The sequence below is a fragment of the Seriola dumerili genome, unplaced genomic scaffold (assembly GCF_002260705.1).
Source record: "Seriola dumerili isolate Sdu_G_001 unplaced genomic scaffold, Sdu_1.0 BDQW01000068.1, whole genome shotgun sequence".
In the NCBI taxonomy this organism is placed as follows: Eukaryota; Metazoa; Chordata; class Actinopteri; order Carangiformes; family Carangidae; genus Seriola; species Seriola dumerili.
In genome coordinates, this window is record NW_019174323.1 from 18,288,198 (window position 1) to 18,305,251 (window position 17,054).

The 17,054-nt window shown below is 44.5% G+C and overlaps 1 protein-coding gene across 1 annotated transcript in view; it reads right to left on the reverse strand.

Annotated features, from left to right (window-relative positions):
- Positions 1-9,371: 9,371 nt before the first annotated feature.
- LOC111220215 (protein shisa-6 homolog) overlaps positions 9,372-17,054 on the reverse strand; it is a 61,989-nt gene continuing 54,306 nt past the window's right edge. Inside the window, exons 7-9 of the mRNA XM_022743226.1 lie at positions 12,767-12,919; positions 10,360-10,475; positions 9,372-10,235 (exon numbers count right to left, since the gene is read on the reverse strand). Of these exons, the coding sequence (XP_022598947.1) occupies positions 9,372-10,235; positions 10,360-10,475; positions 12,767-12,919 (1,133 nt within the window). The remainder of the gene's footprint in view (positions 10,236-10,359; positions 10,476-12,766; positions 12,920-17,054) is intronic.

The following is a 17,054-nucleotide window of genomic DNA, read 5'->3' on the forward strand; positions in this document are numbered from 1 at the left end:
GGTGAATTGACCAATCACATTTTGATTTATTGTGGGTGGGGCCAAAAGTCACCGCCCTAGCCCTAGCCCAGGACTGAGCTGAGTTTTACCATTTTCTGGCCAGGGATTTAAGCTAGCAGGTCAGGACCTCAGACAGTCAGACAAACAGCAGTTACAACATGGAGTGAACTGATAGGACAGTCTCCAGTGGACTCCACGTGGCAATATTCACAACTTGGAATATTTTTTATGAAAAACCCTGTTGATTCTTTTCATTGTTGGACTCTTGTGGATNAGACAAACAGCAGTTACAACATGGAGTGAACTGATAGGACTGTTGGACTCTTGTGGACTTAAGGAATATAAATAACTGAGGAACACACAGAGAATCGGATTTCACGATGTTTACAAAGGTAGGGAGTCACCGCCGTTTCTACTCTTGCTGGTTATCCGATGCTGGTAAATCTGAATTATACTGTTGCTCTCATTGTTTCATGGTTATCAGTTGAATTGTGGAGAATCTATGTGAGCTAACGATGTGTAGCTAAAGTTTAAGCATTTATATCTCTATGTGTGTTGCTGAGCTGTTTCACACGAGCTTTAAACTGGTCGCGGGCCACCAGGGTTTGGACAGTTAGCTGTTAGCTCCCTCAGCTAGCAACATGGATCCGTCTAATCCCCGGGTGCTAATCGGTCGGTGATAGCGTGTTTTAAAAACGTATCTCGGGGGGGTGGGGGGGTGCTCATTGTTCTCTTTCACATTGCTGACAAAAGCCAGATGTTAACAAGTTTTTTCACATGTGTAAAATGAGCTGTGGTTTTAATGTTTATTATGTCCACCATTATAGTACATTAGCATATTAGCATCCTAACATTTGCAAATTAGCTCTAAACACAAGTACAGCTGATAGGAATCTCTTTAGTTGTGCAGATATGTGTTTGGCAATCAAACTACTGGACATATAAATCTATTGTAATAACAATAATAGCTATTGTCATTATTATTATTGTCAGTATTTTATGCCTTCATTAAATAGAGCCAGTAGAGAGATGCCACAGCTGGACTCAGTGGGAACAGTGTGGTTTGTGTTTGAACTCCTGAGTCATGTAGAGCCCAGACTAATTGAAATGTTGACCTGATGATGTGGTTAGGGGAAAATGTGAGGAGATCATCAAAGTTATTACAGTTCGTCCAGGGGGAGAACATGAATGTTTGCATCATATTTCATGGAGACTTGTAGTTGTGAAGACGTGTAAGAGTAAAAGTCCTGGGTTTGTCAAAGTCGGTAGGTTTCAGCGCTCCGGGGGCTGTGTGGACGTCTGTACCACATTTCATGACGGTCCATCCAGTATCTGAGAGACTGTAGTTCAGTATGGACCAAAGACATGGACTGACAGAGTCTGGATCAAAACATACCTGGACAAACACACAGGTTAGACTTCTGCTTTATTGTTTGTCTGGTATGTCTTATTGTTTTAAGAGAAAGAGACTGTGAACATGAGGAATGGTGTTTTTGATGCTGTCTTGGGTCATGGTGGAGGATAGAGCCTGTTAGTCTCAGCTCTGATGTAGAAGTATTCTGAGTACGTGTCATAAATTGGGTTTTTTCTAATGTGTAATCCCACAAAATACTACAGCTGCTCGATTATGGCAAAAATCCTAATCACGATTATTTTGATCAATATTGAGATCACGATTATCAACATGATTACTCATTGACTTTAGAAACACCACGCATTTATTGATCTCAGCCGGGCATGCTAACATTTCGAGCAGGCTAACAGACTTTCAAATCCAGTGATTCACAATCACTGGCGTCGGCCTGCACGTCGTTCCTCCCTGCTCATGGAGCAGTGGTGCAGACCCAGAGACCCAAAGAGTCCTCCAACCGCCCCTGGAGATCAGTCCCTGTTCTGGTGTGACGTGAGATGCCGGATGCCTCACAGCTCTCCAGAGCAGGTAATGATGGGGCTCTGCAGACAGACTGCGGCAGCCGCAGACCCCTGGTCTCAAAAGGCTTAAAACAGCATGGAGATTTCATATTTCATATTTGTAAGTAGTATGAGTGGTGTTGGCATGCTACTGAGAGGAGAATGCTGGAGTCAAAGGGGGGAGTGGGGGTGAGGGCAGGGAGGGGGGGGTTGCATGCTTGGAATGGAAAAGAAGGTACCTTTAATCATCTGCTTGTGTGGTACGTCAGGCGGTTGCTAGGTTACAGGTCAGTCCAGAGAAGCTCTGAATGTGAATGCTGTAGGGATGCCTTGGTGTGTGTGATATGTATTTCAGTGAGATGTCATAATGTGATTGCAGGGCTCAAATTGACTAATAACCATGGAGATGATGCCTTGAATTCCCGCCTTTTTTCTTTCCATCTTTCTCACTACACTTTCCAATTTTCACTTTTGACATAAACCTTCACAATAACCAGCTGACAGGAGGACGAGCTAATTATCCCGGTGGAGGAAACGCAGGTTTATCTTCCTCTCAGTTGTCACCTTTGGTGCTAAGCCGTCTCTCCTCTCCTACACTTCCCAGAAACCCACTTGAGTGTCCACCTCCCGTCCTAAAATTGACATCACACTCCCGCTGAGCGCTGAGAAATGTGCTGTCGTAGCAACTGAAAGCGTTTTCACAACAGGCGTGTCCGCTGCTGATAAATAGCACCATGTTGTCTCAGCCTGTAATTCTATCTAACCCACTCTGCCCACTGCGCTGACCCATAATGCTCGGCTGTGGCAGAATAGCTGGATTAGCCGCTCACAATCCCGGTACAATGCGAGGGCCTCGGCTGTGTGCAGCCTCTGGCTCCTCGCTCCTGGTTTCCCGCCGCAGCCAGCTCACTCACTCAGCTGCTGTGAAGACCAACTGCGAGAGGAGCAGTTTTTGGCGAGGGCTGGAGACTGGGGTAATTAGCTTTGACAGAGCTGATGAGTTGCTAATTAAATGTTTATCTGAATCTGGCATCTGTCGTGAAACAAATGTCTGTTAGCTGCCTACAATCTGTGGATTATCACAAATAACTGGGATTGGGTCCTGCATGCAGGGAGATAAGCCGGGAGAGGACGGCGGTTTAGGGCACGATTCTGAGCAGTCAGGCAGAAACTAGTCCCAGCAACAGCACCTACTGCGTGTTAGCAGCTTACTGTGACTCATAATGGCAACGATTATCTCCATCCACATTCAAGCTGGCACCTGTGTAATAACACACACTGAGGTTTTTGTGACCAGTATAGTATCAGTTATCATGTTTTGTCTGGTTCTGAATTTTTAATTCAATGACATCCTATTGAAATCCTGTCATCAAAGCCCGTCTTTAATTAGATTTTAGATGTATTTAAAAGATCAGTTCACCTTTTATGTGCAATTATTTTTTTTTTGTTTTCTTTCATTTAATATTTCAATTAAAAACAACACTCTGAATATTCAGTGGAAGACGCTGTCGACAGTCTTCATAGGGATTATTGCTTCAAGAGATAATAGTGCCAAAGCAAAACTGTCATCAAAAAGCTCTGTGAGGTTTCCAGTGTCATTGTTCTTGATTTTAAAAATACCTCTATTTTATTTAATGTAATTTTTTGGGGTCACCACATCTCCACCTGAACAACTCACACACACCTGTTTTTAGTTTCTGCTTCCTGTTTATCTATATAACCTTTATTTTTAACCTTCCTGTTGCTGGTGCGAAGCTTCACGTCCCTGATCAACTGCATCAGGCTGGTTTATATGGAGGAGCAGGGAGGTCACAGGAAAGGTAATAAGGAATTTCCTTCATTTCATATTTTAATGGGCATTAAAAATATGAATTGTAAAAATAATTTATAAATGAACGATAAATCCATCAATAAATATTTAAGATTTATAAATGGATTTACAAAAACAGTATAAACACTAATTAAATAAACCATTCATACATACATTTAATAATTCATGAATAAATAATAGAATTTGAAAAGGATTTTTTTTTTCAATTTCCATTTCCTTTTTTCAGCTGCTTTTCCTTTTCCTATTAGCTAATCGATTAGCGTAGTCATTTAGCTTCTCCTTTTAGCCTGTCTGTGACACTCTGGGCCTTCAGTGCTGGTGAAACCTGACTGGTTAGCTCCAACCAATCAGAGAGCTTGTTACATAATTGGGATTGTTTAGCCTAGTTTTATCAGCACTGAATGGAGAGGCTAACAGGAGAAGCTAAATGACTAAGCTAATGGATAAGCTAATAGGAAAAGGAAAATCAAATGGAAAAAGGAAATGAAATTCTATTATTTATTCATGAATTATTAACTGTGTTAATGGTTTATTTAATGAGTGTTTTATGCTGTTTTTGTAAATCCATTTTTAAATCTGAAGTATTTATTGATGGATGAATCATGTTTTTAATGCCTATTAAAAAATGAAATGAAGGAAATGCTTTATTACCTTTCCTGTGACATCACTGCTCCTCTGTAGTTTTAAGGTGGAATGAGCAGCATGACAGAACAGGATGTGTTCATGGTCAGGCTCAGGGGACAATCAACTCAACTCAGTGTTGAGGTACAAGGATGTGATTTCCACTGGGGACAGGGGGACATGTCTCTCCTCTGAGTTACCTTCAGTTACAGGAGCTGTTGGTGCAGCAGGTGACTTGAGGACTTTCCTGCCCTGGGTTTTGCCTCTCAGGCAGCGGACAGTCTGTCCTGCTTTGCTGGAGCTTCATTGGACCTGGAGACTTTTTTCTAAGGGCTGAAAAACGTTCTTCCACCCTCTCATGTCAGCTATAGTTTTATTTACAGTGATTAAAAACTAGAATTGGACATTAGCATACATTAGTAGCATTTTAGATTATTATAAAAATCACTTTTTGTTATCAGGTTATATGGATTATATTGAGATTTAAAAAATATATAAAAATGATGATGATGTGATTTTTGTGATGTTTCCTTTAGGTCTGGAGAATGTGATCTGTAGGCCGGAGCTTATGGTGCTAACAATGCACATTTTACCTTCATCAAAAAAACTGCAGCTCCTGTCATCTAGATATTGCACTTGGTCATATTCCGATTTTGATTATATTTCAATTAATTGTCCAGCCCTAGATTGTATAGAGGTTTTTTATGTCGCTGTGTGGCCTCCTCTGCTGAAACCAAAGCTCTGGCTGAAGTGAGCTAACTCCGGTTTAGTTTGCAGCCTCTGCTCAGGTTCATTCCTCTTCTGTGGGGCCAGAGTGATTCACTTCTCGAGACACTGGAGCTGACGGAGGACGACGTCCGTCCTGCACCTATGCTTTCTTATGTCAATTGGCACTTTATGATACGAGTCGCGTGTGTGTGTGTGTGTGTGTGGCAGTAAAGAGATGGAGCTTTCTGAAGTGCAGCAGGTAGAAGTGGTTGAGGAAGTAAAGAGAAAGTGAAAGAGACAAACGTTTGACGCCTGAGCTCAAGAGACAGAAGAAATGATGCACTTGAACTAAACTGCAGACGCCTGTGTGTCCGGACGAACCGCTATCATCGTCTTCTGACCTTTTGCGAGGTAAAAAAAAAAATGTTTGTCTCACAGTGGAACAAATGCTTCTCATTTTAAAAGATTTTCTAGATAAAATTGAGGTCATAACGAGCTGCATCTTCTCTGAATGTCACTGGGAAACTTCACTTTTGTATTTCAAGTGGAGACCAGAAACCAGACGAACGGAGAAGGAAACAGAGTGCAAGCTAAATTTTTAAGCAGCACAATAAGCCATCTGCCCCTGCATCGTGTTTGTATTAAAAGTGGAGGAGGCGGTAATGAAATACATTGTTGTGTCTTATGAGATGTGGAAAGCTGCTGATTATTTAATGGAAAGCCCTGTTCCCGGTCAGTTTCCTCCAGCTGCCATCTTGCCTCTCACGCTTCAGCTGCTCTCCCGTACATAGATTCTGTTTGATTGCAGACTCATATTTTCATTTAAATGGTGATGGGCTAGAGGATCAGTGTAAATTGGAAACCCAAACTTATTCTGCTTTTCTTTTTCTTCTCCTCTCCCTTTTTTTCTCTGGTGTGTTTGTGGAGGAGTGGAATTGCAGGCTCCGTTGTTTGCTGCGAGAATTGTCGTTCACACCCATGGACCTCCATGAATTTAAAGCAGGTCTGAAATTGCACTGACCAGTATCAGAGTCAACCATATTAATTCAGATGTCAGATTGAAGCACGGCCCCGGCTAATGGCGGCGCCGTACATGGTGCTGAGGCTGTCGGTCAGAGACGTGACGTACTGTCAGATGATGTGTAGCAGCAGCAGAGCTCAACATATCCTTTTAGTCCCTGTGGGTCAAACTACACTTCCCATCATGCAGCTGTACACCCTTTTTGTGCATCCCCTTGCTTTTCAATCTGCACGCCCCCAGCTTTGTTTTATAAATCTGTAGAAACCCGTGGCTCTGAGCCGGAGATGTATAAAGTGTGTACACATGGTTTTTCTGTCAGAGACTCACCACAGTCATCATGACCTGTAATTTTACCATTTTACACTGAAACTACAGCCTCGTGTTTCAGATTGGTGGACTTCCTGTAAGTGAGGTCAGAGCACGTGTAGATGTCAACGCTGAAGTTGGTTGAAAAGTGAGAGTGAGTCGGACGTCGTGGTTGAATATCGCCGTCGTTTCTTGTGCCTCGACAAGCGATGTAACGGTGCACGTGTGACATCCTGTCTCTCTGTCACTGTGGCTTTCAAAATAAAAGCAGATGACGTGGATACATTAATATTTCTGAAAAAAAAAACAGGTCTAATGGGTCTTTATTTTATTATTATATTATTTATTTCTTATTTATGGGGTTAGTGTTAACCTTTAAGTCTTGTTAGCAGATCGCAGCTGGATCAATAATACCCAGATGACCTGGGTATGTTTTTTTTCTTTTTTATGAAATGTGTCTTTATGTGTGTTTCTTGTCTTGCGTTCGAGAAACAACAAGTCATCAGTTTGACATTAGGGCCAGTTTACCACTGAGGTACAAGTTTACAACACGTTTATGTTTACAAGTTAAACTCATAATGAATTAAAAGAAATGTTTTTCATCTTGGTCTTGGCGATCTGAGGATCTGACTTTGTCATATGATCTACTTTTCAGAGTTGTACAGATTGACTCATTAAAAGTTTCTATAATTAGATATTTAATGTGAAAAGTTCAGGCTCTGCTAACCAGACCATGTTAGCTCTTAAACAGCTAGCACGCTAACTGCAGCTGGTTCTGCCTCGCTGAGTTTGGCGAAGCAGCACAAGTGTCAAAGCGGCGGAAAGATGCTAATCACAACTTCTGGTCGAGACTTTCAGAATAAAATCTGAGCAGAAACAGGATGCAGAGATTTGTGTGTAGAAGTGACAGACTTTGTGTCCAGGCAACCATATGTATAATTAATCATGTGATCACATGAGTTCAACTAAATGTGTGGGGAGACTCAGATTCAGTTTGTGGACTGTGATTTTATGAAACCTAAACATCAGAGAAAGACTCACTTCTCAGTCAGATTCAATCTGCAGCTCAGTACATGTCTATAGACTAAGACTGGAGTGTTTTGGATGTGCAGTCGCTTCACGTTTGTATTTGTTGTATTTTGAAGTGGATTTTCTATTCTACAGAAATTTATCTGAAAAGCTGCTGCTAGCAAAAACACTGATCCTATACCAGGTAATGTATTCATTAATGTACTGATAAACTTTAGGTCAGTAACCCTGTATATCATGGTCATGTTGTTTTCACCAGTGGTAGTCCAGGCTGATGAGAGCCAATCAGGAGGCGAGGCGGGTGTGACGTCATCGTTTCTAAAAGTCTCACAACACAAGCTCAGGGTTTTCAAAATAAAAGGGGTCAGTAGTGTTTCTAAAAGTCTGTGTTTCAGGGGCTGAAAACTCCAAATGTTTTGAAACTAAAACATATTAAAGTGGATGCAGCCTCAGTTAAATCAACACCACCCAAGCACATACAGTAAGGAGGAGGCGTGATCAGCTGGTGGCCAAGCATCAGGCCTGAATTCAGTTTGACTTTATACGATATATATATATTTATTTATTTATTTAAAAGTTTGTGTTTGTTTTTCGTGTTTTTCTCTCACCAACAGTCAATATCAGGTTCTTTGAAAACCATATTCACCATTTCGCCCTGTCAGCTCGTCGATGTGTAATAAACACTCACAGAATCCGTCTTGACTTTTTAGAAAAAGCAGTAAGAAACACACCGACACGACACACACATCTCTTGACTGTTTAGAAAAATATGGATGGTTTATTTGACCCTACTTTGACAAGAATTATAATCCATTTCCATGATGCTCGACTCCTCTGATGTCAATGGAACACAGTCTACATCCAAATATGAACAGTGGTATATCTGTTATCAACGACACATTCATTCACTTTTTGGTTCGTACAAACAGTTTTCAAAGACACACACAGTATAGTATTAATTTATCCTGTCAAATACTTGGTTAAGTGGGTTTCTATTCTGAACTCACGAAACAGTGATGATTTATAGTTGTTTTTTTTTTTTAAGAATCTATTGAAAACAGACAGTCTAATACAAAGTCCATCCAGTACAGACTTGTCCATGGTACTGCTTCTAAAATAGCTTATTTACAATCGTCTACTGGAAGCAAAAAAACCCGTCGTTGCTTTAAGAACAAAACAAGCTAGCCGTCACTATTCAAACTCAGAAACAGAATCAAAAACAGAACAGAATATCTTTTTATTGATTGTGCTTTGTAACCCACAAAACCACTTCGTCTTTAGAAATGGAAGGAGGCACCGAATAGAAGTGCTGATAACATCCATTTCAGTTTCTCTCATTGAGATCAGAGCTATGAGTAGGACGGGGGTATACAAATGGTTGGTTTTTATTCATTTATTTATATATTTATAAAGTTGTTACAGGCTCATCCTGGTTCATCACTTGTTGGTGGCGTTGTGTTGCACAACAGAAGTCACGGAGGAGTCGGTCTTTGTGTTTAACCATGCAAAGCCCTTTAAGATTTGCCAGGAAAGGTCACAGAGGAGATGTGCTGTTGGACGGATGTCGGGGCTGATGGAGGCTTCAACAGACACGATCGGTGTTTTCTCACTAACACAGACACAGAATGAGGCCGCGGCCTGTGGATGATTGGGGGAACCAAGACAGTGGAATTAATAGTAGGCAAGTTAGCTGGATAATACCACTCCTCCCCCATCGGCGGCGCTCTCTGGCGTCAGGTGCAGCAGGGCGGCGGGTGTATGCGGTGTACAGTGTGGATTGTGTTTCCGGTCTCTCTCAGTAAGCTAGTGGATGTTCTTGGTCCTGGGATCTCACCACCATCCTACTCGAAAACAAACGCCAGGCATACCCACGTCCCCCCCCCCCCCCCCCCCCCCCCCCCGCACACTACAGTGCTCCTCTCCCTCCCCTCCCCCCGGCCGGCGTTAACACATCACCTCAGTCTTGCTGCCTGTGCGGTAGTGCTGTGGCTGTTGTTGCTGCTGGTGGTGCTGTGGGATGTAGTGGAGCTGTTCTACAGTGTGAGTCCGTCTGGAGGCAAACGCCTGCCTCTTAGATGCTGTCTGGTTCATGGCTAAAGTGTTGGAGTGCCCGGTGCCTCCTCCTGCTCCTGCTCCTCCTCCTCCTCCTCCTCCTCCTCCCTGTGCCCCGCCACCGCCGCCATTGTTAGAGGCACTGGGATGGGAGTGCATTTTGGTCATCTTGTAACGATCCATTAGAGGCGTGGTCGGTATGAACACGTCTGTGTGCGAGATGGCGCGTGATATCGACTTGTCGCTGCCACGAAACCCACCAGAGATGCTGCTGACCATCCCGCGCTTCAAAGACATCATCAGCTTGTCCGGTGAGAGCAGAGGATCCTGGGACAGGAGGCGATCTTGTGAGTACAGGCGCTCTTGTGAATAGAGGCGGTCTTGAGAGTAGTGCCGGTCTTTTGAGTAGAGGTGATCCTGCGACAGGAGGCGGTCCTTAGAGTACATGCGGTCCTTGGAGTACAAGCGGTCCTGGGAGGTGTGGCGGTCCTGTGGAAGCAGGCGCTCCTGGGACCGGAGGCGCTCGGCGGACAGCAGCTGTTCATCGGAGAGGATCCTGCCGCCGTACGGGGACATGCCGTTAGAGGACATGCTGTACTCCTGCTGCGGGACCCTCTGCGGGGACAGGACCCGGTCCTGGGACATGGCCCTCTGGACGCGCCGTGGCCTCTGCCTTTGCTGAGACTGCTGCTGTGACGACTGCGACTGGGGCGGGGCCTGGGAGATGGAGGACGACGGCGCCTGGCTCTGGTGCTGCTGCGGCTGGTCCCGGTGCTGTGGAGCAGAAGAGGAAGGAGGTGAGGAGGTGGAGACTCACAGATCGCTCTCATAATCTGAAGCAGAAACGGCAAAAGAACACGAGCTGGTTTAAACCCGGCGCTGGAGTACCCACCTGGTCCTGACTCATTTTGAGAACATGCAAGGGAAGAGTGCCTCTCGCTGCGAGGTCGGGCAGGTGGCGCTTACGAGTGTAGTATTCGTCGACGTCTTTATCTGCTGCTGAGAAGACGAGAATAAAAAACACAAACACAAACAGAAGCAGGAGGTGAAGAGCGGATTCAGAGAGGGGGGAGAGGAATCGGATAAAGTGGGACTGAGCACAATGCAGAGGGCGGAGTGGTGCCGGCGGACCCGTCTGTTTCACCTTTCCACGCTCATGGAGGGGAATAGAAAATGGAGAGAGGCAGAGGATCACAGCGTATTACATGCCAGGCACACAGCATCCACACATCCAGGCTTCATCTGGGATTCTACGGGCGGCGCCGGCTGTGGGAGCAAACTTTTCAAAGGTCATGTGAAAGTCTATAAAACAAACATGGTCATATCATACAGATACGGAGCGAAGCACGCAGGCACCTCAGACTGGACAGACATGCTGGAAAAGCTCATCGTGTCGTCGCACGATCACATCACACCGAGAACGGGCTGCGAGTGAGTGAACGTCCTGCAGCGGGTGTTTTACTCTGATCTGTGTTCACAGACGACGACAACATGCATCCGGACAACAAGAACACATCTCCAGAGACACGAGGAGTGTAGGAGTGAATGTAGCATCAATTTCATGCTACACAACACAAACCCATGCATAAGGACACACACACACACACACACGGACACACACACACACAGAGTGACGCACATCGACAAAAGCCTCTCAGACTTCCTGTCAAAGAGACGAAATGCAGCATAAAACATTCAAAAATGGAAAAATTCAATTACAAGTCCATTGTTAACAAGAAGGTAATTCTTTATTGGTGGATATGAATGAAGGAGAGCAGGCCTCTCCACCTTATTAACAATTCGGAGATGACTCTGAGCCTGAGCCTGTCTTTTGCAATAATGGGTACAGCAGCGTTCACGCCACCTGTCAAGATTACACTCAGCCAAAATCCCCTTCAGCGGCGAGCCACGGGTGCTCGCCACAAATCGATTCATTATGAGAGATAATAAAAACAAGATGTTCCTTTCTCAAGCATAATAGTCCTGAAGATCTGGGCAGGGCCACTGCAAACTCATCAACCATATTACCATAGAGTGAATGAATAACTCGTGATGTATACTGTCCTGCACTGCAACGGGCCAAACGCTTTTCTTCAGTTTGATACCAATTTGCATTAATAAGCAGCAGCATTCTTCTCTTTTATTGTCCCGACAATGAGAACGCTGCTCTATCTTCCTCCCAGCACAATCCAACATGATCTATCAGCGTGCCGACACTAGTTGAGCAACAAAAAAGAAAACTGCAGAGCCTGTTGGCGATTTGCTGCAGCAAATAATTTGCTTTGGAAGCAGAAAGAAAGTTGGGAAGACTGAAGGACGCCGCCTGAGGATGTTTTTCTCATCTTAACACTGTCTCTTCTGTGGGCTACTATCTTTGACAATTGAATTCAGTGTGGTTTTGTTTTACCGCCTATCAACAACTCTTATGTTAATTGTCACAAGCATGCTTCAATTAAAAGAAAGATTTGTTTTTCTCTCTTTTCTTTCTTTCTCTCTGAGCATCAGTAAATAGCTCCGCATCCTGCAAACCTGTTTTCGCCCATTCAGTTTGAAACGGCGCCCGGCAGCGCTGAGAGGGAGCCAGTGTGGAGCGAGCCCTGACGGGATGAGTTGTAGATCGTCATCCTTCACTTTGACTGCAAGCCAGCAGTGAAGTGGGGCAGTCATGATGAAATTACACAAGCCTTAAGGAATATTTGCGTTCCACTTAGAGAATATCATGAGATGAGACCTCATTACGCAGCAGAAATCCAGCGTAGCACCACTAAATCAATACCGAGCCGGGCCGGGCACAAGAAGCCACTTAATGTACTTATACGCTCCAAGAGAAATAGTGGCTGCGGCCTTTAAGTGGAGACAAGGGAAGCGTGGAATATCAATGACTCATAGTTGCTTGAGATGACTAGGCTGATTTCATGAAGCATCAGAGCTGGGGAACGGCTGTTTTCTGATTCTGATTCAAGGCCGCTCTCCTCTCCATCCACTGAAATCTTTACTCAATGAGGAGCTGCAAAAAAATCTCCAGAAAAATGCGTGCTCACACTTTTTTTTTGTTTTTGTTTTGTTTTGTTTTGTTTTGTTTGTTTGTCTCTGTTAGATGTTAGATGTTAGATGTTAGATGTCCTCAGTGCAGCAGGCAAATCAAATTCACAGCTGAAACACTTCGGAGCGGCTCAGTGCGTCCCAGTCAGGAGTCAGGAAAGCACACTCAATGCAGTAGATTTTATCATGCAGGGCATCAGGGCAGGGAGCCTACTGTTGCGTTAGTGCAGTGAACTTGGACCTACTGAGTTTCTTCAGAGACGAGAAGCGGCTGAGGTCGGCCTTGACGGCCGCCTCGTAGGAGGGCGGCAGGTGAGACAGGCTCTGGAAGGAGCGTGAGAAAGACAGGTCGTAGGGCTCCGTCTGCGACGTCAGGATGCCGCTTATCCGATTGTTTTCTGGAGACACATACACACATATACACACACAGAAGAGGGAAGAGGAAAAAAAAATGGGCAGGCTGGCTTAAGCCTAACCCCCCACCCCCACCCTCCCCGATCCACCCAACCCCACAAGAAAAGAAATAAATAAATAAATAAAATTCAAGGACGAAACCCAAGGCATCATGGGAGACCACCTGCTGAGGTAGAGGAGGGAAGACTGAGCTGGAGTTTTAGCTGTACAAATATTTCCTGCAGGCAGAGGTGCTCTGAACCGATCGGTGAAATCATCTCAGCGGTTCAGAGTCAGAGTGTTTATTGTGCTGAGCAGCGAGAGGTGGATAATTTATTCTTGTTGCCAGGGCGGGAGCCGCTCAGGACGCATCACACATGCCCTTGGTGTTGTCTCTGGGAATTTGGGGGTTGTAATGACCTGAGAAGAAATTTACTTCCGTACAAACACACATAAACATGAGGTTTTTTTTTTTTAAAGGCTGGTGTTGATGTTTTTTAATGGTTCAGTAGCGTTTCATCAGACTATCTTTTGCAGACATTATTTTTAATGAGTTCCTTGAATTTGAGGAGTTCATTACTGGTATAAAAATACAAATTTGGTTCTGTTCAATCTAAGAATTGAGACTGTGAAGGCAACGGGCTGCAACCTGCAGCCTCCTGGAAACACGGTTGTCCTACTCTGTTTCCCTGTCAGTGAACTGCACTGCTGCTGTTGTGTTTGCTCAGAGTGGATGATCATGACGTAATGTGAGCGCTCTCCGTTCACACACACATGAATCTGGGTCAAATTCGTATATATTTTTAAGCGCTTCAAGATCCAATTATCACTAAAGCAAGAGAGCCAATAAAACAAATGTGAGTGCTCAAAGTTGTCGTATTGCCATTTAAGGTGTACTAACACGCAAGAAAACATTCCACCTTAAATTTGCAGTAGCAAATTTTCTACTGTTTCAGAAACAGTTAGCTTAGCTACGTTTTCATAGCCTAGCCTGTTAGCTTAGCTTTAACCTCTGACCTCTGCCAGCTTCTCCTCTGAATGGATGTTTCCAGTGAGGCTTCATTCATTCAAATCACAAACTCTGTCTATTGTTAATTGTCTGTTTTGACCATTTGTCTGCTTGTTGTCTCTTTTCAGACTGAACGTCTTTATATTTTTGGCTAACTGCAGTTTTCACTGTTGTTTTTACTGACTGATTTAATGACATTACGCAGGTAAAAGCTCAACTGGGGACAGGAGTCGAGAATTGAATTTGAATTCAACAACACATAGAGAAAGCGGGATCAGTGAACGTCTGCAGAGTGATGCGTCTGTCGAACCGATGCTCCACAACATTAACTCTGCAGTGTAGTTAAGGAGTCTGGGTCCTATTCAGATTCATTTGAATGAATTAGTTTGAACTTGATGTTTCTTGAAGACTAAAGACGTGACAGGAGATTTGTTTTCCTGGAACTGTTTCCACAATGAACCTCGTTAACACGATCCGACCCCAGAGTCGAATTATTCACTTTTAGACCAGAAACTAAATTCAAAGGGGACTCGGTGCGCCCCCCCACCCCCACCAGAAAAGGGATCCTAGCAACAGACTTCAGACGCATCAGAGAATTTACAGAAAATGTGAATAAAAAATATAAAATAACGTTTGGATAGTCAGGAATGTGTTGTGAGGGGCGGTTGGGGAGTCTGCCTTTGAGAAATGGTTGCATATCTAAAACTCCAACTTGCTGGTGACAGTGATGGGGAAGGGGAGGGGGGGGGCGTAGGTGGTGACATCAGGCACTCGGTGAGCATTTGGTGTGGGACTGAGTTGACAGGTAACGTGGCGGTTTGACGAGGTGAAACAGCGGTCCACAAAAAGGAAAGGGAAAAAGAAAAGAGAGAGAGAGAGAGAGAGACAACACACCAAACAACAGAGATGTGTGCAGAGAGTGACCCCCGCTCGTGACAGTGCTGTGATGTGATCTGGGACGTTAGCTCTCTCAATGGCGAGCAATATCTGGACTGGCTGTCGTTGATGCGATGTGATATGGTGCCAGGAAAACACACGGGGCGGTGACTGGACCAGAGCCCTCTTTTACTCTCACTCTAGTCTTCCTCTTTATCTCCCTCTCTCACACATGCACGTACACAAACATCCGCAGTCAGTCCCATTCACCGCCGTCCTCCTCGCTCTGTCAATCTTATCTGTCCAGCCATGCTGCCACCCACTTTCCCTCGCTCCCTAATTCTTTCTTGTCTATTCAGTATTCCCCTTTCTCTCATTTTCCTCCTCACTCCCGCTCTATCTCACTTTCCCCCTGCGAGCCGTGAGTCCGTCACGCAGTGCAGAGCAGCGGGCATGGGTGCGGCTCCAGACCGGTCTCCAATTGACAGTTAAAAATAGGGGGCTTTAGTAACTGCTGCAGGATGGGGAGAAGGAAGGGGAAGAGATAGAGATAAGAGAATCTAAAGGGTGGAGGGGGTTAGAAGAGAAGGGGAGCTTGAAGAGAGCAGGTCGGAGGAGTGGCAGCAGGGCCGGGGCGACAGCAGGGGGCCCTGGGAGCTGCAGGGGGGGCGTTCGGAGGATGTGGATGAACTGTGAGTGGACTGTCTGCCACACTGCATCAATAAGGGGAGAATCGACTCGGACTGTGGCATGCTGTTAGCTATCTCCATAGCAAACACATTTTACTGCTTCATCACAACGGACAGTACGACCACACAGACCTGACTCAAATAGTCTTTGCAAGTTGTTTTAAAGGGTAAAGCTGATGATAATCTATATTTTCTTACTGTTAATAAATCCCACGAAAACATCAAACCAACACGTGTTACCTGGACGACAAGGTCTTACACTAATACTGTAATTCGTTTTGAGTCGGTCTCATATAAACCTGTCCAAGAAACAGAAGCTGCAGTTCCTCTAATGACCACTAGAGTCTGGCTCCAACAGTGAGTCAGTCCCCATAGACTCCCATGTTAAAATGTCCAACTTCACAGCAGAAATTAACATGTTTACAGCCTGGTACAGAAACTGTTTTGATCTCTAGAGCTAATTTCCTCCTTCATGACACCTGTTTATAAAACTCACCTGTTTACATTTTATTAAGGACTACAGTTATGGAGGATTGAGGGCGTGGCCTCTTTGAGTGAGAGGTGGGTGAGCGTATTCTTGCACCAAAGTCTCAGCTCCACACACGCCCCTCCTCTTTGTCCATTTTTGGATTAACTGGGAGTTAGGGGCGGAGTCAGACACTGCCAAGATGGCAACGGTGGAGCCGCTCACTCTGAGCTTCAGAAACCTGTGTGTTACGTCATGGAGACTACGTCCACCTTTATTTACAATCTATGATGCTGACCCCATTTTCAGTTGCTATAGGAGCAGTTAACGTTGTTTTTACGACATCTGAAAAATACGTAACTTTCAGGGTTAAAGTCGTGATTTTTTAGGGAATTCGCAAGCTAGTCTTTAAGGGAGGTGACGTCTCCATTTTTACTTTCTCAGCTTCAAAGCTCTGATCGGTCGACTGTCTGTCCAATGGAAACAGAGACAATATTTACTTCTGTTCGAGTAACTACTTTGCCCAGCTGTTTTAGGAAATGACTTGCATCTTTTTTTCTTTTTTCAAACTAATATTTGTGAAGCTTTATGTCTGCAGCAGAAATCAATGGGCTCGGGGCTGCGTGCCACAGAGACGATCAGGAGGTCAGGAAGTGTTGAAACGGGGATTAACATGATGTTGGTTTTGCTCTTTTTGTGGGATTTGCTGACAGGAAGAAAAACATCAGCTTGTGTCCTGTACAGTAACAAACACATGAATTAACTTTCTGGGAATCTTTCGCCCCCAACATGAAGAAGAACCACAGTTTTTTTTTTTTTTTTGAAACAGGTTCAAACAAACAGCAAATGCTACTTAAAGCAGGTCTGACAACAGGTGGAGGAGAGGAGGACACAGATGTGGGGGTTAGTTTGTGGTGCATGTGTACACAGACGTGTGCTCATGAATGAGGTTTTTACACTAAGTTAAACATATGTTATGTTGTATGACTTACCACGTCTCAATGATCGGTGAGCTACCAAACCCAAGTGAGAAACACATGTTCAGTTGATGGTGAGAGAAACAGAACCTACACAGACCCGCCCACCCCCACCCCCACCCC